Source organism: Falco naumanni, chromosome 4, assembly GCF_017639655.2.
Source record: "Falco naumanni isolate bFalNau1 chromosome 4, bFalNau1.pat, whole genome shotgun sequence".
In the NCBI taxonomy this organism is placed as follows: domain Eukaryota; kingdom Metazoa; phylum Chordata; class Aves; order Falconiformes; family Falconidae; genus Falco; species Falco naumanni.
Genome location: NC_054057.1, coordinates 101,707,873 through 101,728,355, shown reverse-complemented (window position 1 = coordinate 101,728,355; position 20,483 = coordinate 101,707,873). Strand labels below are relative to the sequence as shown.

The 20,483-nt window shown below is 49.9% G+C and overlaps 1 protein-coding gene across 1 annotated transcript; it reads right to left on the bottom strand.

Annotated features, from left to right (window-relative positions):
- Window positions 1–7,798: 7,798 nt before the first annotated feature.
- Window positions 7,799–20,416, bottom strand: MCM2 (minichromosome maintenance complex component 2). The gene is made up of 16 exons (XM_040592218.1): window positions 20,318–20,416; window positions 19,631–19,818; window positions 18,869–19,044; window positions 17,949–18,212; window positions 16,721–16,940; window positions 16,194–16,401; window positions 15,349–15,483; window positions 14,956–15,147; window positions 13,746–13,839; window positions 12,978–13,228; window positions 12,597–12,723; window positions 12,269–12,381; window positions 11,912–12,145; window positions 10,932–11,114; window positions 9,797–9,952; window positions 7,799–8,868 (listed from the first exon to the last, which is right to left on the bottom strand). The coding sequence occupies exons 1-16, from the start codon at window positions 20,399–20,401 to the stop codon at window positions 8,758–8,760; spliced, it is 2,736 nt and encodes a 911-aa protein (XP_040448152.1). The 5' UTR covers window positions 20,402–20,416; the 3' UTR covers window positions 7,799–8,757.
- Window positions 20,417–20,483: the final 67 nt, after the last annotated feature.

The following is a 20,483-nucleotide window of genomic DNA, read 5'->3' as shown; positions in this document are numbered from 1 at the left end:
ATTTAGACATTCTTATTTCTCAAATAAGTGTCGATTAAAAGTATTCCAGAGCCTTCTTTTTCCTGTAAGAATTGAACCTTTTTTGTGCTTGAAGAGTGAATCCCCTGAAAAAAATATTTATGGTGGTTTTTTTCTGGCACGACCTCACTGGTTTTCAACAACTGAAGACAGGTGTCATGTGCCCAAACCCACTGAACCCTCTAGTGAATCAAACAGCCAACTGAGGGTACACGCTGTTACTGATTCGGACCCTTACAGCTCCTACCAGACCAAGACTGGCACACGTCACCCCTTTGTGCAATTGCCTGCCTCTTTCTGCCAGCTCTTTCCATCATCTGCTCCCATGCAGCAGCTACCCTGAGCGTGACAAGGGCAGGTAACAGACTGGCTGCACCCGTTACCCAACGCGGCAAAGCAAAGCTGACAGGCTTGAGCCGAAGTACTTGCTTTTGGCTTCTTTTGGACCACATCCTTCCAGTGCTCTGAAAGTCCTTTTTGTCCCAGAATCAATGCAGCCCCCAGCCCCCACCGAGCAGGAAATGCAGCAGGAACTACCGAGCTGTCGCTTACTCATTAGATGAGATAAAAACACTTCAGTGTGCTCAGATTCTAGTCCAGGCATGGCATTTAATGAATGCTCTTGTCATTTTTTCACTTCGTTGCTAGTAATTTGGCTGTCTTCGCGTGCAGGTGGCTTACTACAAGTGGGTAACTAAAAGCCTTTCAGATCTCCTGACCCTGCCACATCCAGCTCCCAAATCTTAGAAACTGAATCCAGTGTCTAAACAGCCTAGTCACATCAAAGAAAGCACAAAAGCACCCTCATGTATTACATGGCCTCGAATCAGAGGGAAGGAAACCACACAGGCATGGCAGTGAGCACGCTTTCTGTGAGGCTCACGGTGCTCCCTGGATTTATTTTGACGTTATGCATCAATCTCAGACTGAGCAACAAAAGGGGGAGTATGAAAGGAGGCACATTTAGGCAAGAAAATTAAATAAAACTAGTGGCAACATCGATCAGCCGGGTCAGCGCTGCCAGCAGAGCACAAAATGGCCAGCAGAGATGGGCAACACCAGTTCTCTTTAAAAACAGCATGAACTTAAACCCAGCACAGCCCTTGTGTCTCCAGTTTATTCTCCCTAGAATAGGTACAGCTGGCTTGGCTTTCTTTGACGTATTGACAGCTTTTATAGTCCAAGGCTTGTCATTTCTCATTTGATCTCCTGCAGCCTCCCTACCTGGTGTACATTCTCCAACAATGTTCACAGCACTGGTAAAAGGGGCTCTACAATCGCACTAAACACGCTTTTTATAGCTGCTTCAAAGCTGTTCAGAAATTTTTCTCGGTATTATCATTATCTGTGCTTTTCTGTTCTTCTCCAAAATTGTCCAATTTCACAGTTACGTCTGTTGGGCAGAATCAGAAAGCAAGTGTGTATTTTAGGTTGGCAAAACTGAAAATCCTTCTGCCGTCTCCCCCTGCAACTTACCAGAACAGCTTTTGCCTTCAGGAACTTGAGCTAGCTTTCCAATTTCAATTTAAGGGTCACATTTTCTTCCAGGATACTTGCAAACAAATACTACAGAGACAGAAGAATAAGGTGATAGCTAAAGGAAAGAATTTGGTGCCTAGGACTAGTTAATTAAAAAGAAATCAACCACAAAGTCTAATCTCAACAGAAATGTAACTTATTTTGAGACTCTGGTTAAAAAAAGAAAAAGCAACACAGTAACTTGAAATATGCTGGTGAGATGTTTTATTCTCCTAAATACAGCAAAATTGAATTCACCTGCAAAGGTGAAAGCGATCTATTGGCCTTGCTCAGCAGAGTAAGAAAGTAAACAACAAGCAAAACAAATAAGCAGTCAGATATTAAGGTCTTGTAGTGTTAGAAAATGCAAGATGTCACTAGGACCAGGAAAAGGGTTTAACCCTTCTTCCCTTGCACACTGACAATTGTCCAGACCACAGAAGGTGACCTGTGCCCATCCTTGGATCCAAAGGAAAACAAAATTACTCTCAGCCTCTGTCCCACTGCCTCAGTTGCTGGCTCTTTGGGACAGAGACTGGGTAACACAGCGGGCTTGTGGCACACCGTGCAATTTAACTCCATCCTCTATGAAGCTGCGCAGCCTTTTGGCATCTCACGCCCCCATAAGACAAAAGCTTGAGAATTCCCCTGCCCCTCCTTCCTTAGCCACAAGGAAAGATTTAACCTCTCCTTTGTTCCAGTATGTGTGATTTTACTTTAGAGCCTCTGACGAGCTTTTTATAAGCTTATTTGCTGACTTAGGCTTTTTAATACTAGGACACTGTGAAACATTTTGACTGTACCAAGCAGGGGCAGGTACCCACCCTATTCCTGCATAGCCCAGACAGGCAGACATTCCCTGGGCAAAATGCAGTTTCTACTCTCATCCAAAATCTTGCTGGGGAAGACTTACAATAAACATTTCAAGAGGAGTAACCTGGAGCCATTAATGCCTTCTAGGATAGACTGTAATTAGAACAGAACAGAATATGCTCTGTTTAGAGCCCAGGAGCAGGATTTTCTGTATCACTTTGAGCCTTTCTTCATCTCTTTGCATCAGCTTGATCCCCTTAGGGCAGGACACGCTGCCCACCTGGGGGACAGCGCCTTTACCAGCCCTGCTTGTTTCCCACCCCTTGCTGTAAGGTGCAGTGGATGAGCAAGCACAAGTCGTGCTTTTCTTTTTCAGTTTTTCACGTGCTCCTGCTGCCTCCCATCCCTGAAGCTTTACATTTCCCTCCTCACTAAAGCAGAGTGGATTGCTGCATTAATAGCCGTGCCAGTCTCCTGCAGGAGGCTCTGACAGCAAACCTCGGTGGACTTCTAGAGGGCAGCAGCAAACAAAGCTATATTGAATTTGATTAAGGGGCCAGAATAACCTTTAACAGAGCCACCTGGGGCAAGGAAGCAGACAGCTCTCCAGCTGAGAGCCCGCACAAGTTTCCTCATAGCCCAGGGGACAGGGCTCCTCACTGGAGGGGAAGAGCAACCCAGCCTCTTTGCTCTGTTGGAGGTAGCGTGCAGAGGGATGGCCGCAGCATTCCACTTGCGTGAAGGGGGAACTAAGCTCCCAGGCAGGAAGGACTGCATCTCTTGGGGATTATGCACATCATTTAAACTGGGGCCTCTGTACAGCACAGTTTGGAGAACTCCCTTATCTCTTGTGTTAAGCTCATCAACTCAGATCCTACACAGAGACTAAACTCCCTTCTGGAAGGGATAGAAAATTTGCAGAAATGCAGAAAAGTAGATGCTGTGAGAGCAGGCAAACCTCAGACCTTCTGAAGCTTTTTACTGGAGTAAAAGGAGAAGCAGGCTGCAGCCCAGCAGAGCCAGGAAGTTTGGTCTTAGCTCTGCCTGCTCGAGAGGTATGACCTGAGCAAGTGACCACCAAGCCCTTGCTATGCAGGGTTTGGGGAGCGCACACCAGGGGGCTGATCACAATAACAGCCAGCAGGACAGCCTCCCCCCAAGTACCCAAGGCAGATGAGCAGAGCAGCTCAGGGGTAGCAACCACATTCAGCCAGAAGTCTCGACCCTCAGAGAAGCTCATGGAGACAAAGCTGGTCCAACATCAAACCAGGAAGTTAGTCCACAGGTCAGAATCAAGTTCTGCTGGTGGCAGCCACCATCAGACACCATCCAGTGATGACTTAGCAGCTCCATAGCAGTGGCAGTGGACAAAGACCAGGTAGGCAGCCTAGAGCAATAGGGACTATAACGCAGCACAGTAAAGCAGAAACCAGTACTCCCACTTCATAGCACAGGCAGACAGTAAGGGCCCCAGGCTGAGCTTAAATACAGCACCCAGCTGTGGATGTGGGTGGATGGATGCCCCAGGTGAGCCTGGTTAGGGCAATTAAAGCCTATTAGCGCCCTCAGGGCCCTGACAACATAAGCCTCTCTCCTTGCACGATGACCTGAGAAATTAGAGGGGAGTTTCTGTCTCTTAATAAGGAAAGTATCTTCATTAGGAAGACCTTAGAGGTAGTTTATACCTTTCTTTGCTAAGCTGAAAAGCCTAATATAATCTTCAGAGAAACTCCTGGTTCTTTAATAGCTGGCTAACCTGGGATGTGGGTATCTTCAGAGTGGAAGGAACAGCCTGTAACTGAAGAGGAGTGGTGTCTGTTGACTCCACTGTCAGAGAGCTGTGCACTGGCTGATGGGGTACTACTACCATTCCTACATATGTGGTTTCCATGTGGCTTGGTGGAACTGAAGCTCCTTGGCATCTTTTATACAGGACAGTTACTTTCAGATCTCACTAAGTACCAGATAACCTAGAGAAGAAACCTGGCCCATCCCCTGCGTTTGCCTCACAGCTTCACCTTGCCTTTAGAAGTGACTTGCAAGACGAGCAGAAAGGAGCACAGCCCCCTTCCAAGGAGCTTTTGCTCTGAAGATGCATCACTCGGCAGCCCCCTGAGGCTCCTCAGATGTTTAGTTGTGGCTGAAGAGCATGCTGGATGACTGGAGTTGTTGGCAGACCAGTGCTCCATGATAATGGAGACATTAAATCAGTCATGGCAGCAAGAACTGCATAATAGATGCAAAATACAGCAGAAGCCTGATCCAATTTTGGCTCTGCGTTGTTAAGTGGAAAAGTATTTTAGGAGATGGAAAAATACTAGGAAGTTCAGAGTGCATCTTCCCTGCAGCATGGCATGAGGGGTAGCTGTCTGCAGTGACTTACCTGTAAATACACATCTTCTGTAAACACATTCCCATACTGTCTTCACAGCTCAGTGATCACATGCTGGAATTCAGGTCAGTTGAGGTCAACAAGGACAGAGCCCTAAGCACCTGAAATGGCCCTCCTGGTTGAACTGCAGCTGGCTGGCCTCCTCTAGGGCAGGAAGATAACACTATTCATTGCAGCTGCTGCATCTTGAACACAGATACACTGGGAAAATTCTTGTCAACCAGTTTCCAGGCAGCTCTTGGACAGAGTGGGTTCCAGCCAAGGTCTGGCATGGGAGAAAATGAAACACTGTCGGTCCAGAAATGCTGCGTATGCTAATTTTTCCAAGTGGCTTTGGCATTAATTTGAAAGAAAAAAAAGAAAAAAAAAAAAAAAGGAGTATTACTGGAGGTAGAATTTCCCCTACTCAAGGGGCACCTGCCATTTGACAAGCAGACTGAGAAACGGCTGCCAGCACACTGGATACAACCCAGGACTTGCAGATGTAGCGTGTTGGTTTATGATCACAATAAAGGCAGAAGCTATCAAAACTCTAAATCCTGTCAGTAGGTGGGAAAGAGAGGGGGCTTGTCTCCCCCTTTTTCCTAGATCACACACCCTCACGTGTTAGCTGGTTATCTGCAGGCACCTGCTCACGTACCCCAAGCAGGCAAGTATGCATTGTTTGTATGTGTGTGTATACATATGCTCCATGCTGGGCTAAGGTCAAACAGCTTTTTCTGAGATGCAGAGAGCCATGCTGTGCTCTCAGGAGTGTGCACACAGCATGTTCAAATTAAACTGGATCAGGATCTGGCCCATCATACCCTTTTCGAATCAAGATGCTCTTCCAAGCCAGTCTCACCAGAATTTGCCAGCAACCACAATCCCAAGGGGGTAATGACCACTAGGAAGGGACACTGCTTGGCTTCACAAAGCCACTTTGCAAGGAGCACCCTTCTCATCTTCCATCTGAGCCCAGGCACAGCCTGTTGTGGATAAACCTCACCTCCCCAAGACTCTTGCTTTTGCCCCCGGTTGTCAGAGGTGCTGTGCAATTTCGAATCACAGCAGAGAGAAGCCAAGTGCTGAAGCTCAGCTAAACTCAAAGTTGTCAGGGGAGCAGCTCCTCAGTTCATGAGAGTGCAGCTTGGCTTGCCCACCTCCAGAGCTCTGCAGTAAAATCCTTGCTACATTCAGCTGCAACATGCCCCCTGGCAAGGCAATCCCTGTTCAAAGCGGCTTCTGTACTCACCCCTGTCCAGACCAGACACCTGATGCTGTCAGCAGCCAAATCTTGCTCCAGGGAACCTGAAAAGCTCAGCAGCCGTGAGAGGAGGAACATGCCTTCAGACTGGCATTAACACTCCGCTGAGTGGCTGATGCCAACATTAGCAAGGGTGCAGCTGCAAGAATTCATTGCTCTGCAGGATGCTGGCAACACAGCAAGGTAGGAGGGCATAACGGCCTTTGTGGTGAGGATTCAGGAGGCAGAGTGAGCAAAGTGACAAACAAGTGACTCCGACAGTGGCACCTCTCTGTTGCCACAGCTCACACCATGTGCCAAGTGGGGTGGGACCAGAGCGCAGGAGGCACGAGTAAGTTGTAGGGCAGAACTGAAGGGTGACTGTCAACAGTCCTGTCCAGCAGCAGGGCAAGGAGCTGGGAAAATCAGGAGTCCTATACCATTCCTGTGTATTGTCTCCTGGTTTGTGTTGATGGGCTTGGCCATGAATTTAATGTAATTTATTTAAAGTGGGTCACCCAGGCATAGCAGAGGCTTCACAAGGTTGCACTTAAGGAAACATTTTGTATTTCCTCAGTGCGACATAACGCCCCTTTCTCCTCTCCCATACCCAATGTTCATGCCCACATAACACAAATTCAGGTTGCTTGGTAAGCTTGTTTAATCCCTTGTTACTGCTGGTTTTGCTACCTCAGGGCCAGCGCTTTCCCCAGCAAGGTATGTGGGTTCCTACTGGGCACAGCTTTCTAGTGCTGGCAGTTGCTCTGCCCAGGGATCACCTCTGCCCACGGCCTCTGGCAGCAGGAGATGAGGTGCTTAAAAGCTCTGTGCCCAGCCCTGAGGAACCTCAGGCACACAGCAGCTCTGCCATTTCCAGCGCATGCCTGACCCAGGCACGCATTCAGGGAGCAAAGGGCTAGCTCAGGCAGGGAAGGCATGCCAGGGAAGGCATGTCTCTGTGGGCTGCCTGTGGAAAGCCCTGGTAGTCAGAGACCCAGTGGGATGGGAAAAAACCAGCCAAAACAGTTAAACAAATACACAGGAGGGAGCTGGCAGACAGAAAAGGCAACATGCGGAGCCAGTTTCAGGCTGAGTGTCATGTGCTAAGCCCCCAGCAGGGTTCGAGCCCTGCTAGCTCCTGAATAACAACCAGGCTGAGAGGACACACACGCACGCACATCACCATGACAAACCCCACGGTGTTGACAGCCAAGGACATCTCTGCTTGGCCAGCACAGAACTGCAGCAGCCAGCTTACAAATTCTCTTAGGCACAGGCAGGAGGGGGCTGGAGATGCCTTACGGTCCCGTGTCTAGCCAGGCAAAGCACATTTGCTACAGACCTCAGCTGTGTCTTGGAGAGGGTTTACTGCTTCTCCCAGACTGGAATCCAGTGGCAGCCAAGACACGAGATCAAGGCTGTCCAACCCAAGAGTGGGAAAGGAAGGGAGGTGGGAAATACATACTGTGACGGGACAGTCTCAAGGCGATACAAAAAATTTACAGGAAAGAGGCCCACAGAGGCATCAGTGCTCCAATAAGCAGGCAAGACAGGGAAAGAGCTACAGCAGGCAGGCCCTTGGTGGGAAAAGCAGCGTTCGTGAGACTGTCCTGTGGATAACCATGTCCTGGTATCCATCCACAGCAAAGATGTGGAATAGTTGAGAGACCAGCACTGGCAGTTCCTACTAACCTGAAGAGCAAACACAGGATGTGTCTGTAGCCAAACCCAACCCCACAAACCACTGAGCAGCTGGTCCAGCATCCAGGTTGCTCACTTATACTCTTCCCGCTGTGGTTGCAGGAGTTCCAAAAAGAGGAGGAAACACAAAGTATTGAAAAACAAATCTATTCAAAACACACACAGTGAGAAAATTGCATGTCAACACTGAGCCCATCCTGTCCTGCCTGAGCATCTCCAGCTCAGGGCTCCTCCACTGCTACTCCCAAAAACAGCACCATGGATACTTTACCCTCAACAAATGGCTGTGAGAAATGGCATTCAGTTTAGGTGCCAACACTTCAATCCAGCCATAAATTCACATCTGCTGACAGCTGCACAGACATAGCACCCAGCAAGGCAGGGGGAGCTCCTTCCCCAAGGCTTCTGGACATTCCCCAGTAGGTACTGAAGGAGCTTTCACTGCCCATACAGATAACCACTAACATTAGAAAAGGTTACAATTTTTTTCAGTTCTCATCTTTCCCCCTCCCCCCCCCGCCCTTGCAGAAACCAAGCACAAGGTCAACCCACGTAGGCACCTGGGGAAATGTCAAGTGTCAGGCACAAAGGCCTAGAGCTGAGAGGCTGGCTGGTTCACAGAGAGTTGAAAGCCATCTCAATTATCACCCAGAAGGCTGTACAGTCACCAGACATGGGAAAAGAGAATCCCTGAGGGTACTTGCAATCCAAGGGGCATGGATAAGGCAGACAAATGCTTTTTGAATGCTCTCACTTGGTCCCTCCTGCAGATTAGCCCGTAACAACTAGCAACAAACAAACAGCAAACGTGCCATCTATGTGGCCAGCAATTCTCTCCCTGTTGTGCTTAGCTACAAGGCAAAACCGCGAACGAAGTTGCTAAACAGACTTGGCTGGGCATTTAACTACTTAATTCTGTTCTATTTACAAGGTCTTCCGCAGCTCAGCACTCGCTTAATCCGTAAGGCACAAAGCAAGCAAGAGAATGTGCAGCTTAGTCCCTCTGGATCATGATCTCTGTAGTGTTCCTGGGAGGGCTGCACGACAGAGGTCTCATCTCACAGGAGCACGTGGCAAACTGCTGCCAGCCTCAGAACTGCTGGACAATCAGCTTCCGCTTCACATCCCGGCTGAACCTGTTCATCTTGAACACTTCACTATCATAGAAGGCTGAGAGGTTGTGGATGTTGATCTGCCGAGCCTGGGAGGAGGAGGAGGGAGGGAGGGAAGAGGTAACTGTTTATTTGTAGAAAAAAAAAAAAAACAAACACCCCAAAACAAAACAACAAACCATGTGGTTTTCCATAGCAGAGGCTGCATAAAATTTGACAGCAATCTCTGCTTTGCTCAGCAGGAACCAGAACTGCAGTAGCAGGGGAGACTGCAGGTCAGGAGGAAGGAGCATTGGCAGAGCTGAGCTGAGCAAAGACAGGATGCTGGCTCAGCACCTGCTTGCTCTCAGCTCGTCCTTTTACTTCCACTAGAGTAGAATGTAACTATTATCCAAAAGCCCCTCATACCTCACTGGGTGGGAGACAATTTTGCAGACCTCTGGCTGCAGGTGGTCACACTGGCAGCACCAAGATGTGGCTCTGGAAATAGTTACTCTGCACATTTGATGCAAAGAGCATAAAAGCAGCAACCAAGGAATCAAATACTGCTTTAGCGCCAAGCAAGGTCAATACTTTGCACATTAAGTGCCAGTCAAGAGCGCATCCCCTGGACCAGAATGAAGATACATAAAGGAGGAGGATGAGCCTCAGGAAGGATTGGGAAAGTTCATACAAACAGATACTTTTCTGCTCTTTGCTTCTCCAAACGCAGGTGCCAGGGAACTTGTGTTCTCATTCACCTGCAAAGCACCAGCAGTACTTCAGGATTTACCACTCCAAACCCAAAGCTTTATGGGGGTGCATGAGAATGGAGGGGAAAGAATACAGAGCTTCCAGACAAGTGAGGAGCAGGAGACAGATGATGCAGTCTTGATTCTGGGTGAAATAGACCTGTAACGTCCCTTCCTGAATTATGATACCAGAAAAAGACTGGTGTTAATCAGAGAACACCTCTGATTCTGAGGCTGCAGAGAACAGGAACAGCTCCAGGGAAGGCTTGTTACGATAAGCCCATACCTTATCCACCAGATCCTTTTCTGGGACTTCTATGGTGTCTCGCTGGGCTCCATAGCGGTTTCTCTGGTACATCACTTGCTCTGCAACCAGTTGCTTCAGGATGAACAGAAGCAGCTCGTTGTTGTCTCGCTTGAATGAAAGGTAGCGGGAGAATGTCTGGGAGAAAGATGAGATGAGCCAAGAGGGTCAGGAACTGAGCGATGCACTGCAGTCTCCTGAGCCCAGCACCAACCTCCCCCCTCCTTCCACAGAGCACAAGGGGAACCAAATGACACTACTGTCACCTGTGCCCTTAGTGTCTCTTAAGAGACTTCAGTCTTGCCAAGATGCCACCTGCACATGCAATGACAGCCACTACACTCCTCTGCTGGCTGCTCTTATACACATCTAAAGTCTCTGGAGGGGCCCTGGAGCCTCTTGGGGGCTAGCAGCACACAGCTGTGGAGGTGTGCTGCTCCCAGGTGAAGCAGCTGTGGGAGCGCTGGCCCTGGGGAAGGCGTAGAGCAGCTTCCCTTAACCCAGTCTGCCCTGTGCCTCCCCAGCAGACATCACACTTGGCCGGCTGTTTGCAGCCAAAGAGAGAGGCCACGAGCTGTCCAGACTGAGGGCAGACACTCAGAGTGGATAAATGCCAGGCTGTGGCCAGCCAAGAGCTGTTCGGAGCCAGCCCCTGCCACTCAGAGAAAAGGGCAGGCTGTGCACGAAACCACAGAGTGTGCTCTGTAGTTAACTGTCCCCTGAGGAGCCCTAGAAAATACGTGAAGAAACTAACTGCCTGCTCAGCTGGATCACCTGGCAGCAGCAGCAGCGGGAGTCATGTGCCAAAATAGCAGGGAAAGTGTCGAAAAAAGAAGAGAGACATGGCAGCGCTTTTAATACAGAAGCTCGGGGTCCATTTCCTTCTCAGCCCCAACAAATACATCGCCCCACCACACACTAACGAAGAGCAGTCACGCAGCAGTGCCTTCAGACTTGCAGTACTCCGTTTACAGGGGCTCAGTGCCTGATTCTGCAGGACAGACCCCTGCAGAGTATGGAAGAATCTCTTCCCACAGCCAGGGCAGCGCAAGAAGGCTGCAGTCAAAGCCACGGGGTCTGGGGTGCAGCTACGGCCCTCAGCTCAGCCAGTGCCTACCTTGCGCATACTCCGCGTGACGCTGAACTTCTGCGTGTCAATGAAGCTCTCCAGCATCACCCGGATGGCCATGTTGACATCATCCTCCACCACATAGTCCCGCAGGTGCATGCGGGCGTGAGCCTCGGCCATCCGGATCATGGACTCAATGTGACGCACTGTGATGGGGATGCTGCCGGTCGCCTAAGCGGGGAGAGGAGGAGAAGGCAACTCCTTACTGAAGAGTAAAAGACAAGGGGCAAGATAGTTGGCTTCTGGCCTAGGACATACTTTACTCTGCAGGGAGCTGCTCCTGGACCTCTGAGGACTGTCTCAGGCTAAGGAGGCTCTGCCACCTGCTGGCATGTTCTGCAGCGTGGTACAGGCTCCCCTGTCCAACATTTTAATTCAGCAGCATGCAAGGGGATGCTATATGGTGTCCCTCTTTGCCATTGTTTAGTGCCTTTCCAGGAACAGCAATGTCATTTCCTCCAGCAACTTTTAGGAGGAGTTAAAGAAACAAAAAGCCAATTACAAAAGAAAAGACAGTCTCCCAAGCTCCAAACATCTCCCTCTGATCTCAACAAATTCCTCTTCCACATGGAGAGCATGAAACAAGCCTGAAAGATCCCACAGACAAAAGAGGAGGGCATTTCTACACAGAACAGCTCCCTGTAATGTATGAGGAGCATATGGGTCTGAGTGAATGCAAACATCTCCTGTGTGCCTGCCAGACTGGGTGACAGTAAGAGGACTTTGCCATGGCAGGCACTAGTATATGTGTCCACTCTATCAGTCCACAGATCACCAACAGGCAAGAGACTGCATTTAGATGAAGAATCATCTGTTCAGCAGACACTGCAGGATCTGCCTGTCTCTCACAAAATAGTGGCACAGACTTTTGTGACAGGCATGGCAAGAATGTGTCAACATATGCTGGAGCAGTCTAAGGCTGATTTGCAGTCTACATACTTCTTCTCCCCCTTCCTCAATATTCTCACCATAGACTCTTTCCTGAGGTCACTGTACATCCGGGCCACCTTGTCCTGGTCCATTTGGTTGAGTTTGGGGTGGACCTTCTCTTTGGCATAGATGATATATTTCCTCAGGATCTCCTGGGGAATGGGTTCAACCCCATATGTGTTGGGAAGAATGATGTCCCCGTTCACTACCTCCTTGCTACCTGGGTGGTGCTTGATGTGGCTGCCAACAACAAACCGGGCAAGCATTTCATCCTGGAGACAGCAGTGGACAAACAGACACTGAAGACACTCACCAGACAGCAAAACTCAGTGGGTAACTGCAGCTGAGCATCCCAACAGCAGTACCACAAGCCCAGCACAAGCTCAGATTCATACCTGCACAGTGTCCACCGTATCTCTCACCACGCACAGGATATCAAATCGAGAGATGATAGGCTCTGTCAGGTCTACATTCTCGGAGAAAGTTAACGATGGGTCATATCGCCCACCTGGATCACAGAGACAACTGAAGTCAAACATGGGCTCCAAGGCTGAAGCTCTGAAGCACAGACCTCCAGAAGCTTACTGGAGACTTTACTGCTCACTTCATCTCTGCTCCAGATAGAAGGAACCAGGTAGAGCAAGGGGCAGCTGTAGAACAGTTCTCATGACTGTGGACTGATGCTGAAAGCCCAAGACGGTCCTATGATCTCTCAGCACTTACCTATGGGATTGGCAGCAGCAATAACGGTGCAGCGGGCTTGCAAGGATGTGACAATGCCTGCTTTGGAGATGGAAATGCTTTGCTGTTCCATGGCTTCATGGATACTGGTCCTATCCTGATCATTCATCTATGAGAAAGCAAGAATGACTTAAAACAGAACCTGTGCCTTCACCCCATTGCCCAACACACCAAGGGGAAGCAGCTCCTGATGCTCTGAAAAGGCAGCACACTGCACTATGGGCCAGCAAGGGTCTAAGCAAACTGCAGGAACCTGGGTCAGCTGGGAGATGGTACCATGAGTTACAGCGTCTCCTCATAGCAGAGGTTACAGCTGGTCCCTCCACAGCCAATCCTTCCCACAGGGATGACACTGGGCCTCACCTTGTCAAACTCATCAATAAGGCAGACACCTTTGTCAGCCAGCACGAGGGCTCCTGCCTCCAAAGTCCATTCCTTGCTGACCGGGTGCCTCTGGACATAAGCTGTGAGGCCCACAGCAGAAGCACCCTGGCCAGTGGTGAATATTGCTCTGCTAGATGTCTTCTCTATGTATTTAAGAAACTGTGATTTTGCAGTACCAGGGTCTCCACACAGAAGCATGTTGATGTCACCACGGACTTTGTGCTTGCCACCTACAACAGTGATGGGAGAGACACATCGACACCTGAGTGCATGGCTTGATAGCTACCCTGACCTGAACACCACAAAGCTGAAGGGAAGGCAAACAGCAGGCAGGGAAAAAACTTTACAGGGAAGTCGAGGGAAAGTCAGCTTTGGAGGGGTCACATGTGTAAAACAGCATTTCTAACCTTGCCGAACACACCCTTCTAAGGAGATGACAACAAATCAGGATGCCAAAAGGTCCAGCTGCTGAAGGGGCATCAAACATGACCTCCTAGAGGAGGAGGGATAATACCTTGCCCAGGTTTGCAGCAGCGGCTGATTTCAGGCTTAGCACTTCTACTGTCACACCAGAATTTTCAGCATGACAGAAGCAGCCACTTCCATCACAGATATCCCCAGCCTACTACCTCATCTATCACCAAGACACACAGACAGCTCTAACCGCTTTCATTGCAGCAGCACAAACCCAGTTTCATTTGCCTTCAGCAGAGTGAAGTAACATCAAGTGACGCAAGTGACACTCACCTGGGTTTTTGGGCTCTCCACCAAAGAGAGCTAAAGCCAAGCCCCTCTTGATATCTTCATGTCCGTAAATAGATGGGGCAATGCTGGCAAAAATCTGAAAGGAAACCCAAGAGTTGAACAGGGAATATCATTTCCTATTCTGGACAGAATTTGGCATGAACATCATCAAGGTTCTACAGCGACCCTTATGATACTGCTGTCTCCAGAGTCTTTTATTATCCAAGGTGATGGGGCTTTTTCAAAGGTAACTACCCACCCAGAGTCCCCTAAAGGTGCTTAAAAAATGGTGCTATTATGGCAGATTGTGTAGTCTGGTGCTGGAAGCTAACTGCCACTGCCTCCACACTCCTGTTATACACAGAGCACACTGCAGTGGCTGTTATCAGCTGTTGCAAAGCTGGGGACCTTGATTTGAGACTTACTCACTGCGTGTGATAGTAGCTGAATGGGCTACACCGCACACGAATTGTCATCATGGTCAAATATTACAACCAACTGGCTTATTTTCTCGAGGGCATTCTGATAATAGCCTGATGCTGGAGACTATTGATGTTACAATAGTCCTGGCTCAACTGAAGCTGCTTCACCCACGGGGAACAGCAGTCAATATAAAAACAGCATGAACAAAGTGAAAAAAAAGAGAGTGAAGTCCCCCTATTTCAGAGCTTAAACTTGACTCAAGTGACGTTGAACACGGACCCATCGAGGAGCTTTCTTCTTTCAAGTACTGGATTCAGGTCCTAGCATGCAGACAAGCAAAGCTAAGATCTCTCCCAGGGCTTAAGCTAAGTAATAACATCCCCTTAAGGGGACTGAAGGCCCAAGCATTGGCCCTTCAGAACACTTCCCCCACTTTGCTTTCAAGGTACGGAAAGACAAAACAATGATTAAATGTAAGTAGTGTCTGAGTGCCTTTCATTCGTTCTCCAGCCCTGTTGTGATGTGGAAGGCTCAGAGGAGGAAAGGGAGAAACAGAAAATGTGACGCCCAAAAGTACAATTGAAGTTTCTTATTTACTTCCCTCCTGTAACTCACTCTCATTAACAGCTTGTCTGAGAGCTACAGAAGACCATTCAGAGGGAACTGGGATGTCTAGAAGTTTCTTTAGCCACTGCTTAGCCAACTGACACTTTTCATCACTTTCTGATCCGGCTGCCAGGCGATGTCAAGCTATCAACAGGAAAAGAAAGGATGTCTGAGGCTGACTCACCTTCTCCCCAATTTGCTCATCCTTGGACAGACCCACAATCACTTTCACATCTTCATCAGTCAGTTCTCCAATAGCCAGCTTGTTGTCCTTCTTAGCAATGTGGTTGGCCAGGATCACAGTCGCAAACACTGGGAAGCCATTGGCAGTGTTCAAGGAGCCGTCATAGTTGTTGTGGTAGATGCCTGTTAGCTCCTGGGAACCAGGAGGCTGGATGTCAGTGTCTGCACGGTACAAAACAGCCCCCTCTCCATTTTAAGAGGCCATTCTCAAAAGTAGCTGCCCAAATGCATCTGAGGACAATCCCTCCTCAAGTCCCCACAGATGTTCCCATGATGTCCAGAGTTCAAAAATGCTCTCTGCTCACCCCGTACTCGAGTTCAACAATGTACTCACAATCTCATCCCCTGGCTTGCAACTGTCAACCAGATCGGCAAGGAGAATGGCATCCTTGGAGCGGGGCAGCCTGCCGGCAGCTACCTTCCCAGGGCTCTCCTGGATTTTGATGCGCTGATAGTTCTGATAGACCGTCTGCAGCAACAAAACAAAAGTTACCTAGCAAGCCTGGCAGGCATCAGCATAGCCAATGTTTTTGAAAAGCACCTCACCAGAGAAGGTCCATTCAGATTTACTATACTTTGGTCAGAAAACTATGGGCAGAGGAGGATGGAGGTTGTGAGGAGCAACTCCAGGATGCGATAGACAACAAAGGGGACAGGAAAGTACTCTGCCACATCTCACCACTGTGCTTCAGCCTCCACAGTGTTTGTCCACCCAAATACTGGACCATTTCCTAGGAGGAGGATGCTCCACTTAAAAGATAGCAAAGAAAAGAATGAAAGTCAGAAGGTCCACATCAATGATTTTGCTATGGTCCTCCTTAGCTGGCAGATCGGAAATACTGATCTAACTTGGGAAGGAGAGCTGGACAGCCTGTGTCTGCATTTCTACAACATGAATAGGTAACTGTGTACCACAGGGATGATTGTGGCGAAAGATTCAACCCAAACACTTAACAGTGAGGCAGTAAATGACTTTTGGCTGCTAAACTGGGCAGATTCAGGTCAAGAGCTCTAACAGACAAGATCTATCTTCACAGACCCCCAGATATAGCTAGAGACCACCCTCCCAGCATCAAGCCTGCTCCGGGTGGGAGCCAAGGCAGGACTGGGAGGAACCGGCAGTGCAGCAGCCTGGGCAGGACGAGCAGACAGCACCACCCAGGCAAGCACATCTCTTACCTCTTCCATGTTGATTTCAAAGGGCCCAAGAGACTGACACTCTGGACAGGAACCAGGTTTCACCTCCTGGTTCTGGGACTGGAAAAAGGGTCCCAGGATGAAGCTGCACTTGCTGCAGTTATATTTGACCATGCTGAGCTGAGGCAGGACCCCTGTGCAACTTGTCACCACTCCACTGGTCCGGATCAACTGATTCAAGTGCAGTTGCCTGAGGAAAGACAGATTGATGCTGGATGCCTGCAGGGCACAGAAGGCAGAACACCCTATAGAAATACCCTTGCTACAAGGCACAACTACCAAAGGCCTAGTAAGAAACAGTTATCAGTAGAGTTTTCTACCCAGGTTTGTGTTTTACCTCAGGGACACTGAAAGTTCATCCTTAGTAAGACTTTTTTCCTGTAATAAGATCAGTCATCCTGTTGGCATTTATCCAAAGGTTTAACTATTTAACTAGCAGATGATTCCTCCTGAGCACCCCAAAGCCTGTTGCAGGCTCCACAGCCACTGCTAGTAATTCTGCTGCTTACCTGAGTGACCGCAACTCTTCCACCAGAGGGAGGTGTGAGATACGGACATGGATCTCCTGAGCAATACGATCGTATTTGGGGTACATGGCCAACACCACTTCCTTGGCTGCTTCATCAAAGATCTTCAGCATTTCTGCTGGGGCCTCAGGCAGAAAGTAGGCAAGGACATGTTCCTGGGCTGCCAGGTCTTCATAGTTCACCACCAGACTCTCTCTGTTCTCTTAAGAAAAAGATGGGGTGAATTGTATTTTCAACCTGCTCACTTCTCAGGCAAAAGATAGCCAGAACAGACAAGCCTGTAACCTGCAGGCTGCAGTTTACAGACGTCTGTCTTCCCTGAAAAATATTTAGAGGCCACCAATTTGAAAACGGGTGGAAAACTTTTCAATTTACTTCTCTGACAAATTCTTCATCAGTACCAAGCTTGTAATTATTCCTCTCCAGTTCAGCACTGATACTTCCCAGGCTCAGTGCTCCTAAGACTCAAAAGTGTCAGCCCAGCATGCAACTCTCCCACAGACCTCCAGGAAACAGAAGTTAATGGGAGAGACAACTGTGCTGAATGGCTGGCAAAAAAACCCTCCTGCATCTTACATTCTTGGAAAGGGACAAGACAAATGCCTTTTATTTTCTAGCTGTATAACACTGACCCTGATCCCCTACTCAAGCTTCTGGAACTTCTGCCTCAATATAAAGAAATACAAACAACTGCAGTTACGTGAGCTGTTCCTAGATGTGACAATTTCTGCTTTTAAAATTTATCAATGACAGCCTTAATGACTGCTTCTTCTGGCTTCAGAATACAAGGCTGCAACACTGACACGGTTTTCAAAGTCACAAGGCCTATTTGTGTCCCCTTGCTGGATAACCAAGTCTCCAGTGTGAGAAAGTAACTGGCACAGACAGCAAGCAATTGTTGTCTCTTTCAGGCTGCAAACTTGCAGACCACTGTCTGCTGCCCCACATATTCTTTTGCTAGCATTTCTACGATATGAATATTAATGAGTAGTAGACGCCAGGGGCCTTCTAATTAGTCAGCCAGAATCAAAGAAGACAGTAGATGTTTCCATTATTCATTTATCTCCATCACCATCAGAGTTTCTTAAAGCGCTGACTCAATGTCTGGGACAAACAGGGCTGGCAGAAAAAAATCCACCTATGGACTGGATCACTGCAGAGTACTGTGACCCACATAAAGAGGAGAGAGCCTCTAATCACCCAGCCCTACCTTTGCACATGTCGCTGATCCTCTCCTTGAAGACATTGTGCCCATGGTCATCCACATGGGTCTTCAGGAAGTTCTTGAAGCGGTGGTAGATCTCAAGGCGGGGAGCTGCCATGGAAACCCACTCCCTCACTGAATGCCCTTTCATGTCTTCCAGATTCTCAATGCTCTCAATCATATCTTCATCTTCCTCCTCCATGCCATCGGCAGCCCGTTCTGCCAGCCGCCTCTTCCGTGAAGGACGGTCTTCATCTTCATCATCACTGTCTAGGAGTTGGGAGGAAAAATTGTTACAAGAGCTGGGATTCCCATTCCTACCCTCTGGATTAGTCACAGTTGGACTGCACAGGCTGTGGAAGCAAGGTCAGAGCCTGGGATACAAACCAAGAGCCACCCCAGGCCCAACCTAAATTCAGTTCTAGCCTGGCTCATAAATCTTCCACAAAATCACTAAAGACTTCATGGGGGTGAATAAGATGTGTGTGCAACAGTACACAGTTGTGCCCATTAATGCACTGAGGGAGGAAGGCCAAGGAAGGGGCTTTCAAGTGCATCACAAGCTCTCCCACCCAGCCCACAAAAGTCTCTACAGGGACACCAACACACTCGACAGCATACACTCGGTAGAATTCCAAAGCCTTGATACAGGCCCAGGATCCTGACTGTATCAACAGCGAACACGCAACCAGAAGAACAGAACAAGTGAGCTCCTAGGAAGCCCAAAACAAAGGGACTCCCCAAAACACTGGGAAGTCCAGGCAAGCCCACAGCCAGTAATTTCACTAAGAATCCAAACACGCTGGAGCTCTAGAGAGGCCTCCATGGTAATATGAGGGTGAGAGTCTAGGTTCCCCACAAGGGCCAGGTTACACCCAACCCCGCAGGGATCAGCAGCCCGCCTGGTACAGCTCATCTCCACCTACCGTAAAGCAGCCCCCTCCTCATGCGGCCCATGCCCTGCTCCAGCTCGCGGTCTCGCTGCCTCATTACTCGCTCTGCAGCCTCCCGCTGGCTGGCAGTCAGCTCCTCCACATCTTCATCGTCCAAGGCCAGGCCCTCTGCTTCATAGACATCCAGCTCGGGGATGGGGCGGTAGTCCCTAGCACACACAGAAAGGACTGAATCAGGCCAGGCTCCAGAAAGCCCTTCTCCAGCCCTTCTCTGGCTACTGCTGCACAGGTGTCAGGATAGTTGTTCTGCAGCAAGACAGAACGCGTTGAGCAGGAAGGCACTTCACAGCAGAAGATGCCCTGCAGTACAAAGGGCTCCAGCACCATAGTTATGAATGCCAACATTCAAGCCTTTGTATTCTAAAGTTCACCAGCTTGCCGGCAGGCCTGGCTGAGTGAAAAAATTTCAAAATTTATGCCTGCAGGAGTAAGGATCTAGGCTTGATGCACATCATTCATCCAGGGAGATCTTGGTTTACCTACGCTGAATCGTGATGGCACTTTGCTCCCTGCTTGTAATTTGCTCAGTTCTTCCAGGACTCAAATGACACCATGCCCTCACTTTTCTCCACTATCCAGTAGCTCTTCAGCCCTCTCACCTCAGCCACCAGCACAGCAGAGGGCCACCACCGCGGCGGAGAGCCCCCCATGTCGCTGGCTGCACTACATCCCGTTAGCAAAACTTCATCCATAGACACAACCCCCCCAAAAGCTGGCTCCCACCTGTTTCCTTACCTTTCCATCCCTTCCCCGATGAGCTCTTCCCCTTCTTCCTCCTCTTCGGGGAGCCCCTCGGTCCCCAGGAGTCCTTCGGATTCATCCTCGAAGGGGGGCAGGTCCCCACCGGGGCTGGACGTGAAGGCATCGCCCCGGCGTGAGCTGCGCACCGGGCTGGTGGCTGCCGCCTGCGACTCGGAGGAGTCCTGCAAGGACGAGGGGGAGCGGGTGAGGCCGGGGGGCCCGGGGCACCCCCCTCCCCGGCCCGGGGCAGAAGGTTATCAGATCTTCCAGGAAGCTCTGCAAGGGGGGCGGCGGGCAGAGGGGGGGCATGGATCAGCGATGAGTCTTTGGGGATAAGACTAAAATAATGAGCCCTTATTGCAAATGGCAACGGGAACGCATGGGAGAGTGTGCGGAGATCCATCCTCCAAGCCCAGAGCAAGCGGAGCGAAGGGCTCCGGCCCCCCTGCCCAGGCCCGGTTCCGGGTCTCTCCTCCGGCGCAGGGCACGGGGGAAACTCCCCTCGGCTTTTGGGGGTCCCCGGCGCGCGCTCCCCCATTCACATCCCCCCCCCGCTCCCCCGACACCCCTCTGGGCCCCGCACGACCGTGACCGCAGTGCCAAGGCTCCCGCGGCGGGGAGGAACCGGTGCCGGCACCCACGGGGCTGACACCGCTCCGCCGCCCCGGCCCGGCCGCTCACCGCCATCACCGCCGCCTCTTCCTGCCCCGCCGGATTCCGCGCGAAAACTGACCCACGTGGCCGCAAAAGCGCGCGAAACGTCATGAATAATGAACAGCCCCGGGGGCGGGCCCCGCCCCGCTGCGTGAATATGGATGAGGCGGCGGGCGGGAACCTGGAGCGGGCC

Coding starts and splice junctions, on each gene's coding strand:
- MCM2 (XM_040592218.1), bottom strand. CDS start 20,401: ATGACGTTTCGCGCGCTTTTGCGGCCACGTGGGTCAGTTTTCGCGCGG. Junction 13,229..13,745: donor TGGAGAGCCCAAAAACCCAG/GTGAGTGTCACT, acceptor TCACTGTTGTAG/GTGGCAAGCACAAAGTCCGT. Junction 12,724..12,977: donor TTATTGATGAGTTTGACAAG/GTGAGGCCCAGT, acceptor GCTTTCTCATAG/ATGAATGATCAGGATAGGAC.